The sequence below is a fragment of the Podarcis raffonei genome, chromosome 3 (assembly GCF_027172205.1).
Source record: "Podarcis raffonei isolate rPodRaf1 chromosome 3, rPodRaf1.pri, whole genome shotgun sequence".
NCBI lineage: Eukaryota > Metazoa > Chordata > Lepidosauria > Squamata > Lacertidae > Podarcis > Podarcis raffonei.
The window spans coordinates 10711686-10728573 of NC_070604.1; the positions used below are offsets into that span (position 1 = coordinate 10711686).

Below are 16888 nucleotides of genomic sequence, written 5' to 3' on the forward strand. Positions count from 1 at the left end.
ATGTTGGGACCCACTCAGAGTGGCTGGAGCAACTCAGTCAGATGGTCAGGGTATAAATAGTAAAATATTAAATAGGACACCCCTATTTTCACTGGAGAAATGTTGGAGGGTGTGTGTGTTGTATCCAACATTAGTCATGCTCAGAGTAGACCCATTGAAATGAATGGACAGGGCTAACTTAGATCCTTAGGGCTAACTGGGTATATTTTAAGTAATCATACCCTCCAACATGTCTTGAGTAAACTATGGTTGGATATAACCCTACATATTCCTATATATTAATTTTTACTTATTGTCATCCACCATGGAGGCCTGAAAGATTGCATGTAAACATTTAAAATAAATGTTTGATTCCAGGCCAAATCAACAGAGCATAACACCTCAACTGGTTGGGGAGTTAAATGAGAATTTGGACTCCCCTTGGCAACTGCTTAGACCCACACACAGAGGATCACTTTACATTTTGAAAATTGTCATTGTAAAGGAATCCACTCTGACTCAGTCACACAGGGGATGGGAGCTGTGAAGATTAGAAAGAGCGATAACATTAAATTTTAACCATTCTTTCAACAGAGACTTTAGAAAATCAACAATGCATGTCCTGAACCTCCACTGTCTCGCTCGGTTTCTTTGCAAATGGCGGCTCTGAAGTTTTTCCTTTTAATTTGTATAATACCCACCTTTGGCCAAAAGAAGAATGTTGCTGCTCTTCAAAGGTAAGTATTTGTTTTCTAATGAGAGAGAAGGGAAAACTCCACATAGAATAGAAGCATATTGTTCATTGGTTGAACCTAACATGAGACAGATATCCAAATATGCTTATTACTTTTTAACCGAGATATATAGATTAGTGTAGAATGTAGCAAAACGTCTTTGGAAACATAAATTCTTAGCTGTTACTCATTACATGAACTATTTGGCAGGGTCAAATTACAAATGGACTTGTATACTGTAATCTTGCACACTGAGTCTAATAGCTAAACCCTAGAGCTATACTCAAAGCAAGTCCCATTGAGATCAATGGAATGTATGGTAAGTGGGCATGGGATTGTGTCCTAAAATAAGGAAACATTATTTTCATTTTACCAAAATCTGACTCCCATGTGTAAACAGAACCCATTTCTATGAGAACAATGAGTCATTTGGGTTAGGGTTCATTTTGTCTAAGTGTTATGCTTTTCAGAAGCAAAGACAGATATATTGATTTGAGAGCCAAAATAGATGAGAGAAACATTAAAAATGCCAGGAAAGATTAAACCATCCAAATCTTCCAACATACAAGTTTAGGATAATGTTTTGACACTCCATGGACTTTAGAAAACTTCATGGACTTTGATAAACTCAAACATTACGTTTCATTAGACTTTGAGGAAAACTGAATATTATTATTATTATTATTATTATTATTATTATTATTATTATTATTGAATATATATATTGCCCAATACCCGGGGGTCTTAGGGCGGTTCACAGAATAAAATCAAAATACAAAATCAAAATAAAGACAACAACCCAATAACCTCCCCCCCCAAAAAAGTACACCTTTTAAAAGGGCGTAGGATATATTCTCCCCATAAAGGCAGACAAATTTCTCCCACAATACAAGTATGCCTCTTCCCCAAGATCATACAGCACAAGAACGATCATATAATGCACAGACACTAAAATCACAGTCTCACAGGTTTACAGTGCAACGCTGGGCATGTTTACTTGGAAGGAAATCCCACTCTGGCGTGAGTTACTCCCAGGTAAGTCAGTCTGGGAGGACTCCAGTGTAGTGCTGTTGCAGTCCCTCAGTCTGAGCAAGCATTTCCCCTCCCCACGCCCATGTTCTGTTCTGGGGGGGTCTCCCACCTCACCCCCTGAGCATGTGGGGGGCAGTGGGGGGCAAGAGGGAGGGGAGGCCCCATTGAGCCAGCGGGCGCCCTTGTTCAGGCTTCTGCTAGTGGGTCACAATTTACCGTATTTTTTGCACCATAACACTCACTTTTTTCCTCCTAAAAAGTAAGGGGAAATGTCTCTGCGTGTTATGGAGGGAATGCCTATGGGTGGCATGCCTACGGATTTTCCTCCTCTAAAAACTACGTGCGTGTTATGGTCGGGTGCGTGTTATAGAGCGAAAAATACGGTAATCTGTCTCCGTCCATACTTCGGCTTAATGTGGTTGTGCGCCTCTTGTGCCTCCTTTAATTTCGTCTTCCCCATGTGGCCTCTCCTCCAGCTGCAGTGGTACCTCGGGTTACAGACGCTTCAGGTTACAGATGCTTCAGGTTACAGACTCTGCTAACCCAGAAATAGTACCTCGGGTTAAGAACTTTGCTTCAGGATGAGAACAGAAATCGCGCGGCGGCAGTGGGAGGCCCCGTTAGCTAAAGTGGTGTCTCAGGTTAAGAACAGCTTCAGGTTAAGAACGGACCTCCGGGACGAATTAAGTTCTTAACCCGAGGTACCACTGTTCTGCTGTTCCACACTTTTGCCTCCTTAAATCTGTGGTCTAAACCACAGAGCCTCTTGGGCTTGCCGATCGGAAGGTCAGCGGTTCGAATCCCCACGAAGGGGTGAGCTCCTGTTGCTCTGTCCCAGCTCCTGCCAACCTAGCAGTTCGAAAGCACACCAATGCAAGTAGATAAATAGGTACCACTGCGGTGGGAAGGTAAACGGCATGTCCATGCGCCCTGATTTCCGTCACGGTGTCCCGTTGTGCCAGAAACAGTTTAGTTATGCTGGCCACATGACCCGGAAAGCTGTCTGTGGACAAACGTTGGCTCCCTCGGCCTGAAAGCAAGATGAGCGCCGCAACCCCAGAGTTGCCTTTGACTGGACTTAACCATCCAGGGGTCCTTTACCTTACCTTTACTTACCTTATGCTGTATGTAGCTTTCTTATTCAGATTTTCAAAGCGGAGCAAATCTCTGCATGGACATGGTGTGGAATGGACAGGTCCTTAGTTTAATTGGTCCTGGTTTGTAGCAGGGTGGATTTGGTTTAAAATGATTTAAAGCACTAGTCAGTAAGACTTTATTTAAATCTTCTTTTTTTTACATTTAAAAAATTGCATTACAGTGGTACCTCGGGTATAGTACTTAATTTGTTCCGGAGGTCCGTTCTTAACCTGAAACTGTTCTTAACCTGAAGCACCACTTTAGCTAATGGGGCCTCCTGCTGCTGCTGCGCCGCTGGAGCACAATTTCTGTTCTCATCCTGAAGCAAAGTACCCCAGGTACTATTCCTGGGTTAGTGGAGTCTGTAACCTGAAGCGTATGTAACCTGAAGCGTATGTAACCCGAGATACCAATGTAGAAAGGAAAGAATAGACATACTAAATGAGAATATTTGGAAGTCTTTTTAAAGTTTATTCTTAGAATGTTTCTTTTCTTTTTCTTTCTTTTTACAAAATTGTATTTGCATGAACATAAATGGCAATATGTTACTATATTTGTACAGAAGAATTGTATAATATTATGTACTTGCTTCTTATTTTATTTTATTTTCTTCTTTTTTCCCTTTTTTCTTCATTTCAGCTTTTGTATTGAATATTTCTGTATATATAGGCTTTTCTTCTTTTAATTGAAACTAATAAAGATTATTTTTTTAAATCTTTTTTTTTTTACAGAAAGACTCATTCTTGCTGGTATAATCTTAATATTTAAAACCAGATGAAGGTTTTATTTTTGGAATAATACATTTTCAGAGTAGTTTTTACAGTTATATAAAAAATTACTGGTTTGGTTATACTATTAGAAATACATAGACCAATAATTATGGAATTATTGTGAGGTTTAGTAAGTTAACTGTTTATATTTGGACAACTTTTCTGCTGTACTTTATTGGAAGGAGAAAAATAATCATTTCCTTAATAAAAATTTAAACAGTTTATTTAACTAAGACAATAACATTATATCATGTGTATCCCTGTTCGTTAACTGATGTGGTTAAACAATAAAACAAACAAACTGACTTTAGCACACATGAAAAACTTAAAACAAATCCTTATTTCCTGACGGACTAAAATGTAACTTAAATAGAAAACTATCTTTAGAAAGGTTTTTGCTCCAAAAGCATTTTATTTTTAAAAAATCCAATTTAAATAAAAATAATAATAATCTGATTTATTTATTTATTTATTTATAATCATTGATTTTTATCCACCCTGGTTTCTAGTAAGCATTTTTAGTTTTGGGCTTTGGGCCTGCTCTTCCTGTGAAGGGCTGTGTTTTGCAATGATTGCCCAACAGAAATTTTGGCAGAGTTACTCACTGTGTACTAAATGAGGAACAGAGAGTACAAGAGATTTAAAATTAAACCTTGTTATGTACTGAAGTTCTCACCCTGGGCCAGCAGGGGGATACTGTAGATAATTATGCAAATGAAGGATCGAAAGTGACGTTCAGTGATTGGATAGTTTTAGAAAGTCGCAACAGTTACCTTGTTCTGGAGCTCTATATAAGCAGGCTGACTGAGCTCCTCAGTTCAGTTCTGTTCCAGCTTACAAATAAAGGGCTGCTTTGGAAGAATTGCTGTGTCGCCTGATATGTTCGCCCACAACTTAACAAACCTCCTCCAAGCAGTTTTAGAATGGTCTAGCTCACAGGTGTAAATGACTCACTTCAGGACTGCAGCATCAAACGGGCAGCTTGACCTGTGAATAGCTCATTCCCACATGCAAATGCCACAAGCAGAACTTTCCCATCACCTCAAAAGCAGTGCACAAGTTTGTTAAATCCTATCGAAGTCAATGGGGATCAAGCACCCTGGCTGTGTAGAAGCAGGCAGGCCTTTTTGCTTCAGTTGATATCCCAATTAAAGTAGCCATGCTAACATACCCTCCAACATTTCTCCAATGAAAATAGGGACATCCTATTCCACAATAATAACAATATTAATTTTATTATTTATACCCTGCCCCATCTGAGTGGATTGTCCCAGCCACTCAGGCTTCCAGCTTATATAAAAACATAATAAAACTATACAGGGCTGGCTTCAGATGTCTTCTGAAGGTAGTTTAGTTACTTATCTACTAGGCTCAGGGATCGCATAACCCCATACTCTCCAACATTTCTGCTATGAAAATAGGGACATCCTAAGGAAAAGGGATGCAGGTGGCACTGTGGGTTAAACCACAGAGCCTAGGACTTGCTGATCAGAAGGTCAGCGGTTCGAATCCCCGCAACGGGGTGACCTCCTGTTGCTCAGTCCCAGCTCCTGCCAACCCAGCAGTTCTAAAGAACGTCAAAGTGCAAGTAGATAAATAGGTACCACTCCAGCGGGAAGGTAAACGGCATTTCCGTGCGCTACTCTGGTTCGCCAGAAGTGGCTTAGTCATGCTGGCCACATGACCTGGAAGCTGTACGCCGGCTCCCTCAGCCAATAAAGCGAGATGAGTGCCGCAACCCCAGAGCTGGCCACGACTGGACCTAATGGTCAGGGGTCCATTTACCTTTACCTTTAAGGAAAAGTAGGATGTTCCGGGATCGAATCAGAAACCAGAACAGCTTCTGTAAATCCAGGACTGTCACTGGAAAATAGGGACACTTGGAGGGTCTGTACTAATTATTATTGTTATTTATTAAGTTTCTATACTACCCTTCATGCCAAGATCACAGGGTTGTTTACAATATAAAACCACAAAAATACGTAACAAGCAATAACAATATCACACACACACACCAGTTTTAAAGATCTTATGTGTTTAGGCAAACTCGGCCCTCCAGATGTTTTGGGACTACAACTCCCATCATCCCTGACCACTGGTCCTGTTAGCTAAGGTTGATGGGAATTGTAGTTGCAAAACATCTAGAGGGCCAAGTTTGCCTATGCCTGGTTTAGGGTGTTAAAAATACCTGTGCAAGTAGGTAAATAGGTAAACGGTGTTTCTGTGCACTCTGGTTTCCATCACGGTCTTCCATTGTGCCAGAAGTGGTTTAGTCCTGCTGGCCACATGACCCAGAAAGCTGTCTGTGGACAAACGCCGGCTCCCTCAGCCTGAAAGCGAGATGAGTGCCGCAACCTCATAGTTGCAAAAAAGATAGCATATCAAACAGGCATGTTTTGAGAACCCTAAGCAAATCAGTCTCTTAAGCTTAAGCCAATAAATAGTACAGTGGTACCTCGCAAGACGAAATTAATTCATTCCGCGAGTTTTTTCTTCTTGCGAGTTTTTTGTCTTGCGAAGCACGGTTTCCCATAGGAATGCATTGAAAATCAATCAATGTGTTCCTATGGAAACCGCCTTCAGACCAGGTCCGGGGACAGTCTGTCCCCCGACCTCTTCTGAAGGCTGGGGGGGGGGGAGCAAGGGCTTTTCTTCCCACCGCCAGCTGTTCTGAAGGCTGTTCTGAAGGCTGGCGGTGGGAAGAAAAGCCCTTCTCCCCACCTCCCGCCCCGCAAGCTCCGGGGACAGGAGGGCTTTGCTGCCGCCCGCCAGCATTTTAAAAGCCCCCGGGACAGCGGAGAAGACTCCGCTGTCCCGGGAAGGCAGGCGGGAGGGAGCAAGGACTTTTGCCCCCCCGCCGGCCTTCAGAAGAGGTCCAGGACCTCTTCTGAAGGCCGGCGGTGGGCGAAAGTCTTTGCTCCCGACCGCCAGCATTTTAAAAGAGGTCCCTGGAGATTTCCCTATGGGCTTTCTTCTTGCGAAGCAAGCCCATAGGGAAATTCGTCTGGCGAAGCACCTCGAAAAACGGAAAACTCTTTCTTCTTGCGAGTTTTCCGTCTTGCGAGGCATTCGTCTTGCGAGGTACCACTGTATTCTCTATGAAATTGAATATCAATATATATATCAAGGCTTTGAGATTAGACCACTGAAGAAGCCTGGAAAACTTCCTTGGGGGTGTGCTACCTGCAAGCCCCAGTAGAAGGGGCCCATTGGGGGCGAACAACTTCATTAACATCCATCTACAACTTTACTAGCATCTCTCAGTATTGTGAACTACACCAGACTTAACTTTTGTTGGTATCTTCATGAACTTACCTAAAAAGATAAAGAAAACAACAGACTGAGTTAAGCACTTGAAAAATCTATTGAAATCAGAGATTATAATTTCATTTTAGGTTGGGTAGTTCGCAAGTCTCTGTGGCTTTGCATAAGGTTTTGTATTTTTCTCAGAAGATTGGTAAAGAATGTATAATCATTTTGGTAATTATGTTTTGAGAACCCAGCTTTTGTTGTGCCCTTCTTGCCCCTACCTGGCTAGCGTCGATGCTTGGGCCCACCTGCTTGTCTGTGGATTGTGAGGCTTCTTGAAAACCCTCTGGGTGGTTTAAGAACTCATAAAAGCATCCCTGGCACACTTTTTTTGAGTTCTCCTCATATTAAGGGTCTGGTGGTTCCTTTGCATGTCTTCAGTGCTTCTCTACTACCAATACAGTGGTACCTCTGGTTGCGAACGGGATCCGTTCTGGAGCCCCGTTCACAACATGAGCAGATTGCAACCCGCGTCTGTGCGGGTCGCGATTCACCGCTTCTGCGCATGTGCGTGATGTCATTTTGCGCATGCGCAAGCGACGAAACCCGGAAGTAACCCTTTCCAGTACTTCCGGGTCGCCGCGGGACGTATCCTGAAAGGACGTAATATGAAGCGGACATAACAAGAGGTATGACTGTAATCCCCTTTCCCCCTCTCTCTCTTCCAGTGATCAAGTTTTGTGGGCTCTTCCGCATTCGGACAGACATGTTGCATTCCTCCAGAATTTGACCACTACTTTTAAGGTAACTGCTTCTGGGAGAAAGCCATTGCAATTAGTGGGTGGTGTTATCCAACATTCCTGTTCTGCTCTTGCAAAAGAGACTTCCACAGATCAAAGTGGTCAGGGAGTGTGTGATTCATCCTGTTTCAATTTTTATTTCAAAGAACGCAATTCTTTTCGCCACTGGGCCTGAATACAAAGGACACCTTAAACCAGGAGTTGCACGGACTTCCGGAGGCGGCGCCATCGGTAATGGCGGATTCCCTCTGATCGGGAGGGAGAAGCCCCGCAGAAATCGGGTCCACCGCTACAGCGAAGCGGGGGCCCCTTTTGAAAACCCGCAGGTGGGAGAAGCCTGCGGCCGTGGGACTCGGCGGGCACTTTTCGCGCCCCCCCGAACTGTCAAAGGAGCCCTGTAAGGGGCTTCGGAGCGGGACGGGAGAGCGCTGTGCTGAGAGTCGACTGCTACTTCTGCGGAGCGAAGCTGCACAGCAGTTACCGGAGAGCGCTGACCTTTTTCCTGTGAAACTTTGATTGGAAACATCTACCCGTGAGTAGGAACTTGTGAAAAACTGAAAGGATCAAAGGAATAAGACTTTGATTGACTGGTATTTGAACTTAAAATTGGCACTTTGACCGATACTCTGAACTTAAATTCGGATCCGAAACGGCAAGGCGCAAACAGGAAGTCCCTCTTTCCGGTCTTGTAAATAGAAAGAAAGCAAAGACTAAAGGAACTGCAAACTGTAAAAAGCGACTTTAAAAGACCTAAATTTCACTGTCTAATAAACCCCCCCCCCTAAGTTGCGGAGGGGGGAGAATAACCACCGCTCAATCCTTGATGTCGGACTGTTTTAAACAACATAAAGGGCACAGTAAGTGACGCACTGCTCAAAGGTATTGCAATCTTTTGTGACTTCTGCAAGGAAAATGGTAACTTTTTAAGGAAATCCTCAAGTTTGCTACAGTTTCTCACTACTGAAGTAATTGGAAAGTTTGTGGGTTTTTGAGATATTTTTAGAAAATAAGTACTGTAGAAACAATTTGAAACAAATTGCTACTGAGCTCCCCTAGAGGAACATTGTGTCATAACTGGGGATTTTCCACTGCAGCTGTTATTTGTTACTGCAAAACAATCTTGAAACTCTGAGGTGACCTTGGTTCTCACAGGCAAAGTAATGGATCAAGACAAACCGCAAGAAAAATCCCAGGAAAAAGCAACAAGGATTAAAACCAGACAACAGCAGCAACTGCAGCAACAGCAGCAATTGCAGCAACGAAGACCGTCATTGGCAGCCCTACCTGCCCCACTAGTCCCAGAAAGGGAAGAAACAAAAGGAACAGACTCTGCAACATTAGATAAAATACTTGCAGCTTTACAAAATCTGACAGTCAAAATTGATGTAAATACTACAACTGTAAATGACCTGGGGCAGAAAGTAAATTCTAATACCCAGGCTATCGATAGGTTACTGCAGGAATCTAAAGAGACAAAAAAGACTGCAGAGGAAGCGAAGGAGAGGGTATTGGCGGTAGAAGAAAGGATACAACCAATTAATAAACAACTTGAGGACTACAGGTCACAATTTTCTATGATCGAACTTAAGGAAAAACAGGCTAATCTGAGAGTCAGAGCGGTACCAGAATCGGAAGAAGGGGACTTGGGAGAATTCCTTACACAGGAATTTGAGGACTTTTGGGATCTTGATCCAGGAAAACAAGAATTTAAGATAGTGAGTGCCTTTCGACTTGGAAGAGTTAGAAGGAAAAACAGAGTGAGAGACTGCCTGATTGTTCTTAAGTCGAAAGAGCAGAGAGACAAAATATTGAGTCTCCATTACCAGAAAGCATTGGAAATAGAGGGTTCAAGAATTGAAATTTTTAAAGATATCCCCAAACATTTATTGGATCTCAGGGCCAACTACGGAGACCTAGTGGGTCTGCTGAGAAGAAACAATATTTTATTCAGGTGGGAATTTCCTCAGGGTCTGTCGTTCACATTCAGAGGGAAAAAAGTAAAGATAAGATCAGAGGAAGAGAAACTGAGATTCCTGAGAGATCACGAGGAAGATCTGCAAAAAGAGACCGAAATAAAAGAATTGAAAGCATCGAGATCGGGAGCACCAGACCCAGGAAGACACCCCTTGGGATTGGATAAACCAGAGGAAGAGACACTGCCGTCAGAACAGGAACAGCTTCAGGGAGCAGTTGGAGGGATTGCAAAATAATCACATCATGTCTCTGCAGATATTAACTTGGAATATTAGGGGTCTAAATTCCCCGGACAAAAGAAAAAGAGTCTTTCACCTACTGAAAAAGGAACAATTGGATCTGATTTGTCTGCAAGAAACCCATGTAACCAGACTCCACCGGAAAGTATTGATAAATAAAAGATTGGGCCAAGAATTTATTTCATCAGACAAAGTGAAAAAGAGAGGGGTCGTGATCTATGCAAAAGAAAAATTATCACCAAAATTCATCTTTAAAGATGAACAGGGACGATTTGTTGCAATTGAAATACAATTTCAAGGAGAGAGACTTTTGATAGTAGGAGTCTATGCGCCAAATGAGGGGAAATCGGAATTTTATAAGAAACTGCATGAGACATTGTTGGATTTTATGGACTATAATATCATTTTGATGGGAGATATGAACGGCGTAGTGTCGACAATTATGGACAAATCTGAAAGGCAGGTAGTGACAAAAGATGGAAGACTACCGAAAACCTTTTTTGAAATGACAGACAATATGGACTTAATTGACACTTGGAGAACTAAGAACCCCCTAGGCAGAGAGGGGACTTTCTTCTCTGAAGCTAAAATGACTTGGACAAGAATTGACCAAATCTGGATAACTAGAGGAATGACTCCTAAGATTCGAAAGGTAGAAATTTGCCCTAAAACTTGCTCCGACCATAATCCTGTGAAAATGGAAATGAAACTAACACAGATTGGTTCCTTTAGATGGAGGATGAATGACACCTTGTTTAGAGATCCGGGAATTATCAAGAAGGCCCAAAAAATTATGAAAGATTATTTTGAAATAAATTTGAAGACTTCAGTGGAAAAAAGAGTAATCTGGGACGCAAGCAAGGCTGTAATGAGAGGATTTTTGATTCAACAGAATGCAATAAAAAGGAGAACTCAAGAGGAGAAAAAAGAAAAGATTTTGGAGAAAATTAGAGAAGGAGAGAAGAAGCTTAGAACCAAACCAAAGTCACAGGAAATCTTGAGAGAAATTAAATTATATCAAGTACAATATACTAAAATGATAAATCAGGATATTGAATGGAAGATTAAACAGATGAGACAAAAAACCTTTGAATCAGCCAACAAATGTGGAAAGCTGCTAGCATGGCAGTTGAAGAAGAGACAAAAATTAAATACTGTTACAAACCTTGAAGTGGATGGTAAGAATATACAGAATCCACAGGAAATTAAAAGCTGCTTCCAGAGATATTTTAAACAATTGTATGCACAAGGGCCACAGAATGAGACTAAGATCAACCAATTTCTGGAAATTAATGGATTACAAAAAATTTCACAAGAAAATAAATTATTATTGAATTACAAAATATCGGAACAAGAGGTGGAAGGTGCCATCCAGAATATGCAATTGGGCAAATCTCCAGGGCCGGATGGGTTAACCTCCAAATATTACAGAACGATGAAAGACTATTTAATTCAACCGTTAAAGGAGGTTTGTAATGAAATTTTGGAGGGGGGAAAAGCGCCAGAGTCGTGGAAAGAAGCCTTCATCACACTTATACCGAAAAATGAGTCTGAAAAGACACAACTTAGAAACTACCGCCCCATATCCCTGCTTAATGTGGATTATAAAATTTTTGCTGATATTCTAGCGAAGAGATTGAAAAAAGTATTGGCAGAGATGATACATAAAGACCAAGCTGGCTTCCTCCCCGGTAGACATTTATCGGACAACACGAGGAATATAATTAATATTCTGGAAAAGCTACAAGTGAATATAAATTCAAAAGCAGTTTTGATATTTATAGATGCAGAGAAAGCTTTTGACAACATTTCTTGGAATTTTATGAAAAAGAATCTTCAGGGGATGGGAGTGGGGGAAAAATTCGAAAATGGTATAGGTGCGATTTATTCAGAACAAAAGGCTAAATTAATAGTTAATAATGTGGTGACAGAAGAGGTTAAAATTGAGAAAGGGACACGACAAGGCTGCCCAATTTCCCCATTGCTTTTTATTTCGGTCCTGGAGGTGCTGCTGAATATGATTAGAAGGGACCAACAGATCCAAGGTATCCAGGTCGGAGAGAAACAATATAAACTTAAAGCTTTCGCAGATGACCTAGTTTTGACATTGCAGGAGCCAGTTTCTAGCACTAAAAGGGCCCTGGAATTGATCCAGGAATTTGGTCAGGTAGCAGGCTTTAAATTGAATAAGTTAAAAACTAAGGTCTTGGAAAAAAATTTAACGCCAATTGAGAAAGAGAAGTTTCAGAAGGAGACAGATTTATTATTGGTAAAGAAAGTAAAATACCTGGGGGTGAACATGACTTCAAAAAATGTTAACTTGTTTAAAGATAATTATGAGAAGTGTTGGATAGAAGTGAAAAAAGATCTAGAAATCTGGTCAAATTTGAAGCTTTCCTTACTGGGCCGAATTGCAGTTATTAAGATGAATGTATTGCCGAGAATGTTGTTTTTGTTTCAATCATTGCAGATCATAGACAAGTTGGACTGTTTCAAGAAGTGGCAAAGAGATATCTCTAGATTTGTCTGGCAGGGCAAAAAGCCCAGAATAAAATTTAAGATACTTACGGATATAAAGGATAGAGGGGGATTTGCCCTGCCGGACTTTAAGTTATACTATGAAGCAGCAGCTTTTTGCTGGTTGAAAGAATGGCTACTTCTTGAGAACACGGATATTCTAGATTTGGAAGGGTATGATAATGTATTTGGGTGGCATGCATACTTGTGGTATGGTAAGGTAAAAGCGCACAAGGCATTTAAAAATCATATTGTCAGAAAAGCATTATTCAATGTCTGGATTAAATATAAAGATTTATTGGAGAATAAAACGCCAAGGTGGTTATCGCCTATGGAAGCAAAGGCCCTGAAAAAACTTAACATGGAGACAAATTGGCCAAAATATTGGGAAATTTTGGAGCAGGAGGGTGATAAACTGAAATTGCAGAGTTATGAGAAACTTAAAGATAAGGTGCGAGATTGGTTACATTACTTTCAAGTTAGAGAGGCTTATAACTTGGACAAGAAAATCGGATTCCAGGTGGAAAAATCAAAATTAGAAACAGAACTGTTAGAACCCAATGCCAAGATACTGTCAAGAATGTATAACTTGTTGCTGAAATGGAATACTGAGGATGAAACAGTAAAATCTGCTATGATAAAATGGGCACAAGATGTCGGACATAACATTATGTTTGCTGACTGGGAACAGTTATGGACCACTGGAATTAAATTCACGGCATGTAATGCCTTAAGAGAGAATATTATGAAAATGATGTACAGGTGGTACATGACCCCAGTCAAGCTTGCAAAAATTTATCATTTGCCCGATAATAAATGTTGGAAATGTAAAGAAACTGAAGGTACATTTTTTCACCTTTGGTGGACATGCCCTAGGATTAAGGCCTTCTGGGAGATGATCTACAATGAAATGAAAAAGATATTTAAGTATACCTTTCTGAAGAAACCGGAGGCTTTACTCCTGGGCATGGTAGACCAATCGGTGTTAAAGAAGGATAGGACTTTCTTTATGTACGCCACAGCAGCAGCAAGAATACTTATAGCAAAGCATTGGAAGACACAAGATCTACCCACCCTGGAAGAATGGCAGATGCAAGTAATGGACTACATGGAAATGGCAGAAATGACCAGCAGAATACGAGACCAAGGAGAAGAGCGGATGGGGGAGGATTGGATGAAGTTTAAAATCTATTTACAAAAACACTGTAAAATTTTTGAATGCTGATGACATTGAAATGAAAAGAAGGGGTTCCAGTAAGCAAGGATTGGGGAAGTACAATATGGGAGGGAAATTATATAAGGACAAAACTAACAGAATTAATTTGCTGATCAACTTCAAAGTGGAATACAAGAAAGGGAGGCGGGTGGAAGTCAAGAAAATAAGGTCATGAATGATAAGAATTTGAAAAAAGGTCTTTTTTCTTTTCCTTTTTCCTTTTTTTTCTTTTTTCTTTTTTTTCTGTTAATCTTTTTAATATGTATTGTTCTTCTTTGTATGGTTTTTTTCCTTTCTCTTGTTAAATTTAATAAAATATCATTTAAAAAAAAAAAAAATAAACCAGGAGTTGCACAATATTGCTTTACAGAGAGCCTGCATTCTCCATTCCATGTAATTGTGGTGATAGAGGCATGGTATTCACATGCTCACACAATCATCATGCTGACACAATCTTCCCTACATGCTTCAGGGCTGTCCGTATATTTACTATTGATGTGCCATTCAGAAGGTCGGCGGTTCAGTGACTTCCGGGTTAGCGCCAGGCTGAGAGTAGATTGATTGACGGACGATTATTGGGGATTGGAACCGGGAAAGGGGGGGTGGAGTTTGGGAATCCAAAGGGTGTATAATTATAATTTGTTTTGCTTTTATTTTGTTTTGTTATTTGTATGAGAATTGAGGAAATCGTGGAAGGGAATTTAGGTCGACTTTAGAAAAAGGCTTTAAGAATAAGCACGGATGTATAATTATTGATGTTTATAAGGCAAAATTGGTTTTTCAAAATGAACTAAATATAAAATATAAAACATAAAAAGGTTAAAAATTAGGGACAAGAACTTGTTGAACTGTTGTTTAAATATTGATGTTTATAAGTTAAAATTGGTTTTTCTAAAATGAATTAAATATAAAAAGGTTAAAAATTGGGGACAAGAACTTGTTGAACCAACAATCTGAATTGGAATACAAGAGAGGGAGGTATGGGGAAGTCAGGGAAATATGTCATTGAAAATAAGGACTTTGAATTCTATGTGTTTTTAAATTTTTTTAAAAAAATTTGTTTCGTTTTTTTATTTTTTGATGTATTATAATGGAAAAATCTTAATAAATATCATTAAAAAAAAAAAAACAGAAGGTCGGCGGTTCGAATCCCCGCGATGGGGTGAGCTCCCGTTGCTCTGTCCCAGCTCCTGCCAACCTAGCAGTTTGAAAATACACCAGTGCGAGGAGATAAATACCGTATTTTTCCATGTATAAGACACCCTAATGTATAAGACGACCCATATTTTTTTAAACCCAAAATTAAGAAATTAAGTTGTTTAGCTTTCTTGGGGGGTGGGGGAGGTCACTTCCGCCAATCGCTCACCCGCCTACCTGTCACTGCCAGTCGCTTGCCACAGCCACTGCCAATCGCACACCTCACCGCAGCCGCCAGTCGCCTGCCCAATTGCCGAAGCCAAAGCCAGTCGCCAGCAGGCCTTGCTGCAGCCGCCAATCACCCGCCCAATCACAGCTGCCAATCTCCTGCTTGCTGCTGCCATTAATCACACATCCCCCCTCTACATTCACTATCTGTGTATAAGACGACACCCAATTTTTTTGCCTAATTTTTTTTAGGGAAACTTTTTACACAGAAAAATACGGTAGGTACCGCTGCAGCAGGAAGCTAAACTGTTTCCGTGCGCTCTGGCTTCCATCACGGTGTTCCGTTGTGCAAGAAGCGGTTTAGTCCTGCTGGCCACATAACCCGGAAAACTGTCTGTGGACAAACGTCGGCTCCCTCGGCCTGAAAGCGAGATGAACGCCACAACCCCATAGTCGTCTTTGACTGGACTTAACCATCCAGGGGTCTTTTATCTGACCTTTTTACCTCATTCAATTAAACAGTATTTGTTGCCATTATATCTCTTAAGCTCAACCAGCTGTTTTTGAGGGGTGTTTTTTGGGAGGTTAAACAAATTGCACCCAGGGCTACTGGGAGGTGGTGAAATTCATGATGTCAACAACAGACATCAGCCAATCTGCAAAATGTGCAGCTGACCTTTGCTGCAAACATTTCCCTCAGCTCAGCTCATCTCTGGACAGCATGGCAGGGGCAGCTGCCTCTGCAATATGACTCTGAATTCCAGTTGCTCTAAATCGCAAGTGGGGAGAGTGGTTTTTTACTCAGGAGGATCTACTTTCAGGCTTCACACAGGCATCCGGTTGGTCCTTGGGAGAACAGGATGCTGGACTTGATAGGCCGCCAACCAGCAGGACTCCTCATTAGAGTACAGTCATACCTTGGGTTGAAGTAGCTTCGGGATAAATATTTTCAGGTTGCGCTCCGTGGTGACCTGGAAGTAACGGAGCACATTACTTCCGGGCTTCGCCGCTCGCGCATGTGCAGACGCTAAAAATGACATCACGCGCATGCACAGAAGTGGCGAAACGCGACCCACGCACGCACAGACACACAGTCATGTCTTACGTTTACTTCAGGATGTGAACGGGGCTCCGGAACGGATCCCGTTCGTATCCAGAGGTACCACTGTACAGCAGTAAAGTAGTACTTCGGGTTACATATGCTTCAGGTTACAGACTCCGCTAACCCAGAAATATTACCTCGGGTTAAGAACTTTGCTTCAAGATGAGAACAGAAATCGTGCAGCAGCAGTGGCGCGGCAGTGGGAGGCCCCATTAGCTAAAGTGGTGCTTCAGGTTAAGAACAGTTTCAGGTTAAGAATGGACCTTCGGAACGAATTAAGTATGTAACCCGAGGTACCACTGTACCTTGATTCTCAAACGCCTTGGTACTCAGACAGCTTGGAACCCAAATACTGCAAACCCGGAAGTAAGTGTTCCGGTTTGCGAACCTTTTTCAGAAGCCGAACATACTCCGTTTTGAGTGTTACGCTTCCGTTTTGAGTGCCACACTTCTGTTTTGAGTGTAACGCTGAAGTCTGTCTGTTTTTGCTATTTGTTTTGCATTTTTGTTTTTGCAGCTCTTTTATTTTTGTGACTGTGTGGAACCCAGTTCAGCTACTGATTGATTGATTGATTGAATGAATGAATGAATGTGTGATTGCAGTACAGTGGTACCTCGGGTTACATACACTTCAGGTTACAGACTCTGCTAACCCAGAAATATTACCTCGGGTTAAGAACTTGGCTTCAGGATGAGAACAGAAATCGTGCAACGGCGGCGCAGTGGCAGCAGGAGGCCCCATTAGCTAAAGTGGTGCTTCAGGTTAAGAACAGT

At 41.4% G+C, this 16888-nt stretch overlaps 1 protein-coding gene across 1 annotated transcript in view; it reads left to right on the forward strand.

The window, feature by feature from the left end:
• Nucleotides 1–511: 511 nt before the first annotated feature.
• CPB2 (carboxypeptidase B2) overlaps nucleotides 512–16888 on the forward strand; it is a 31503-nt gene continuing 15126 nt past the window's right edge. Inside the window, exons 1-2 of the mRNA XM_053380506.1 lie at nucleotides 512–716; nucleotides 7630–7705. Coding sequence (XP_053236481.1) covers nucleotides 637–716; nucleotides 7630–7705 — 156 coding nt within the window. The 5' untranslated portion in view covers nucleotides 512–636. The remainder of the gene's footprint in view (nucleotides 717–7629; nucleotides 7706–16888) is intronic.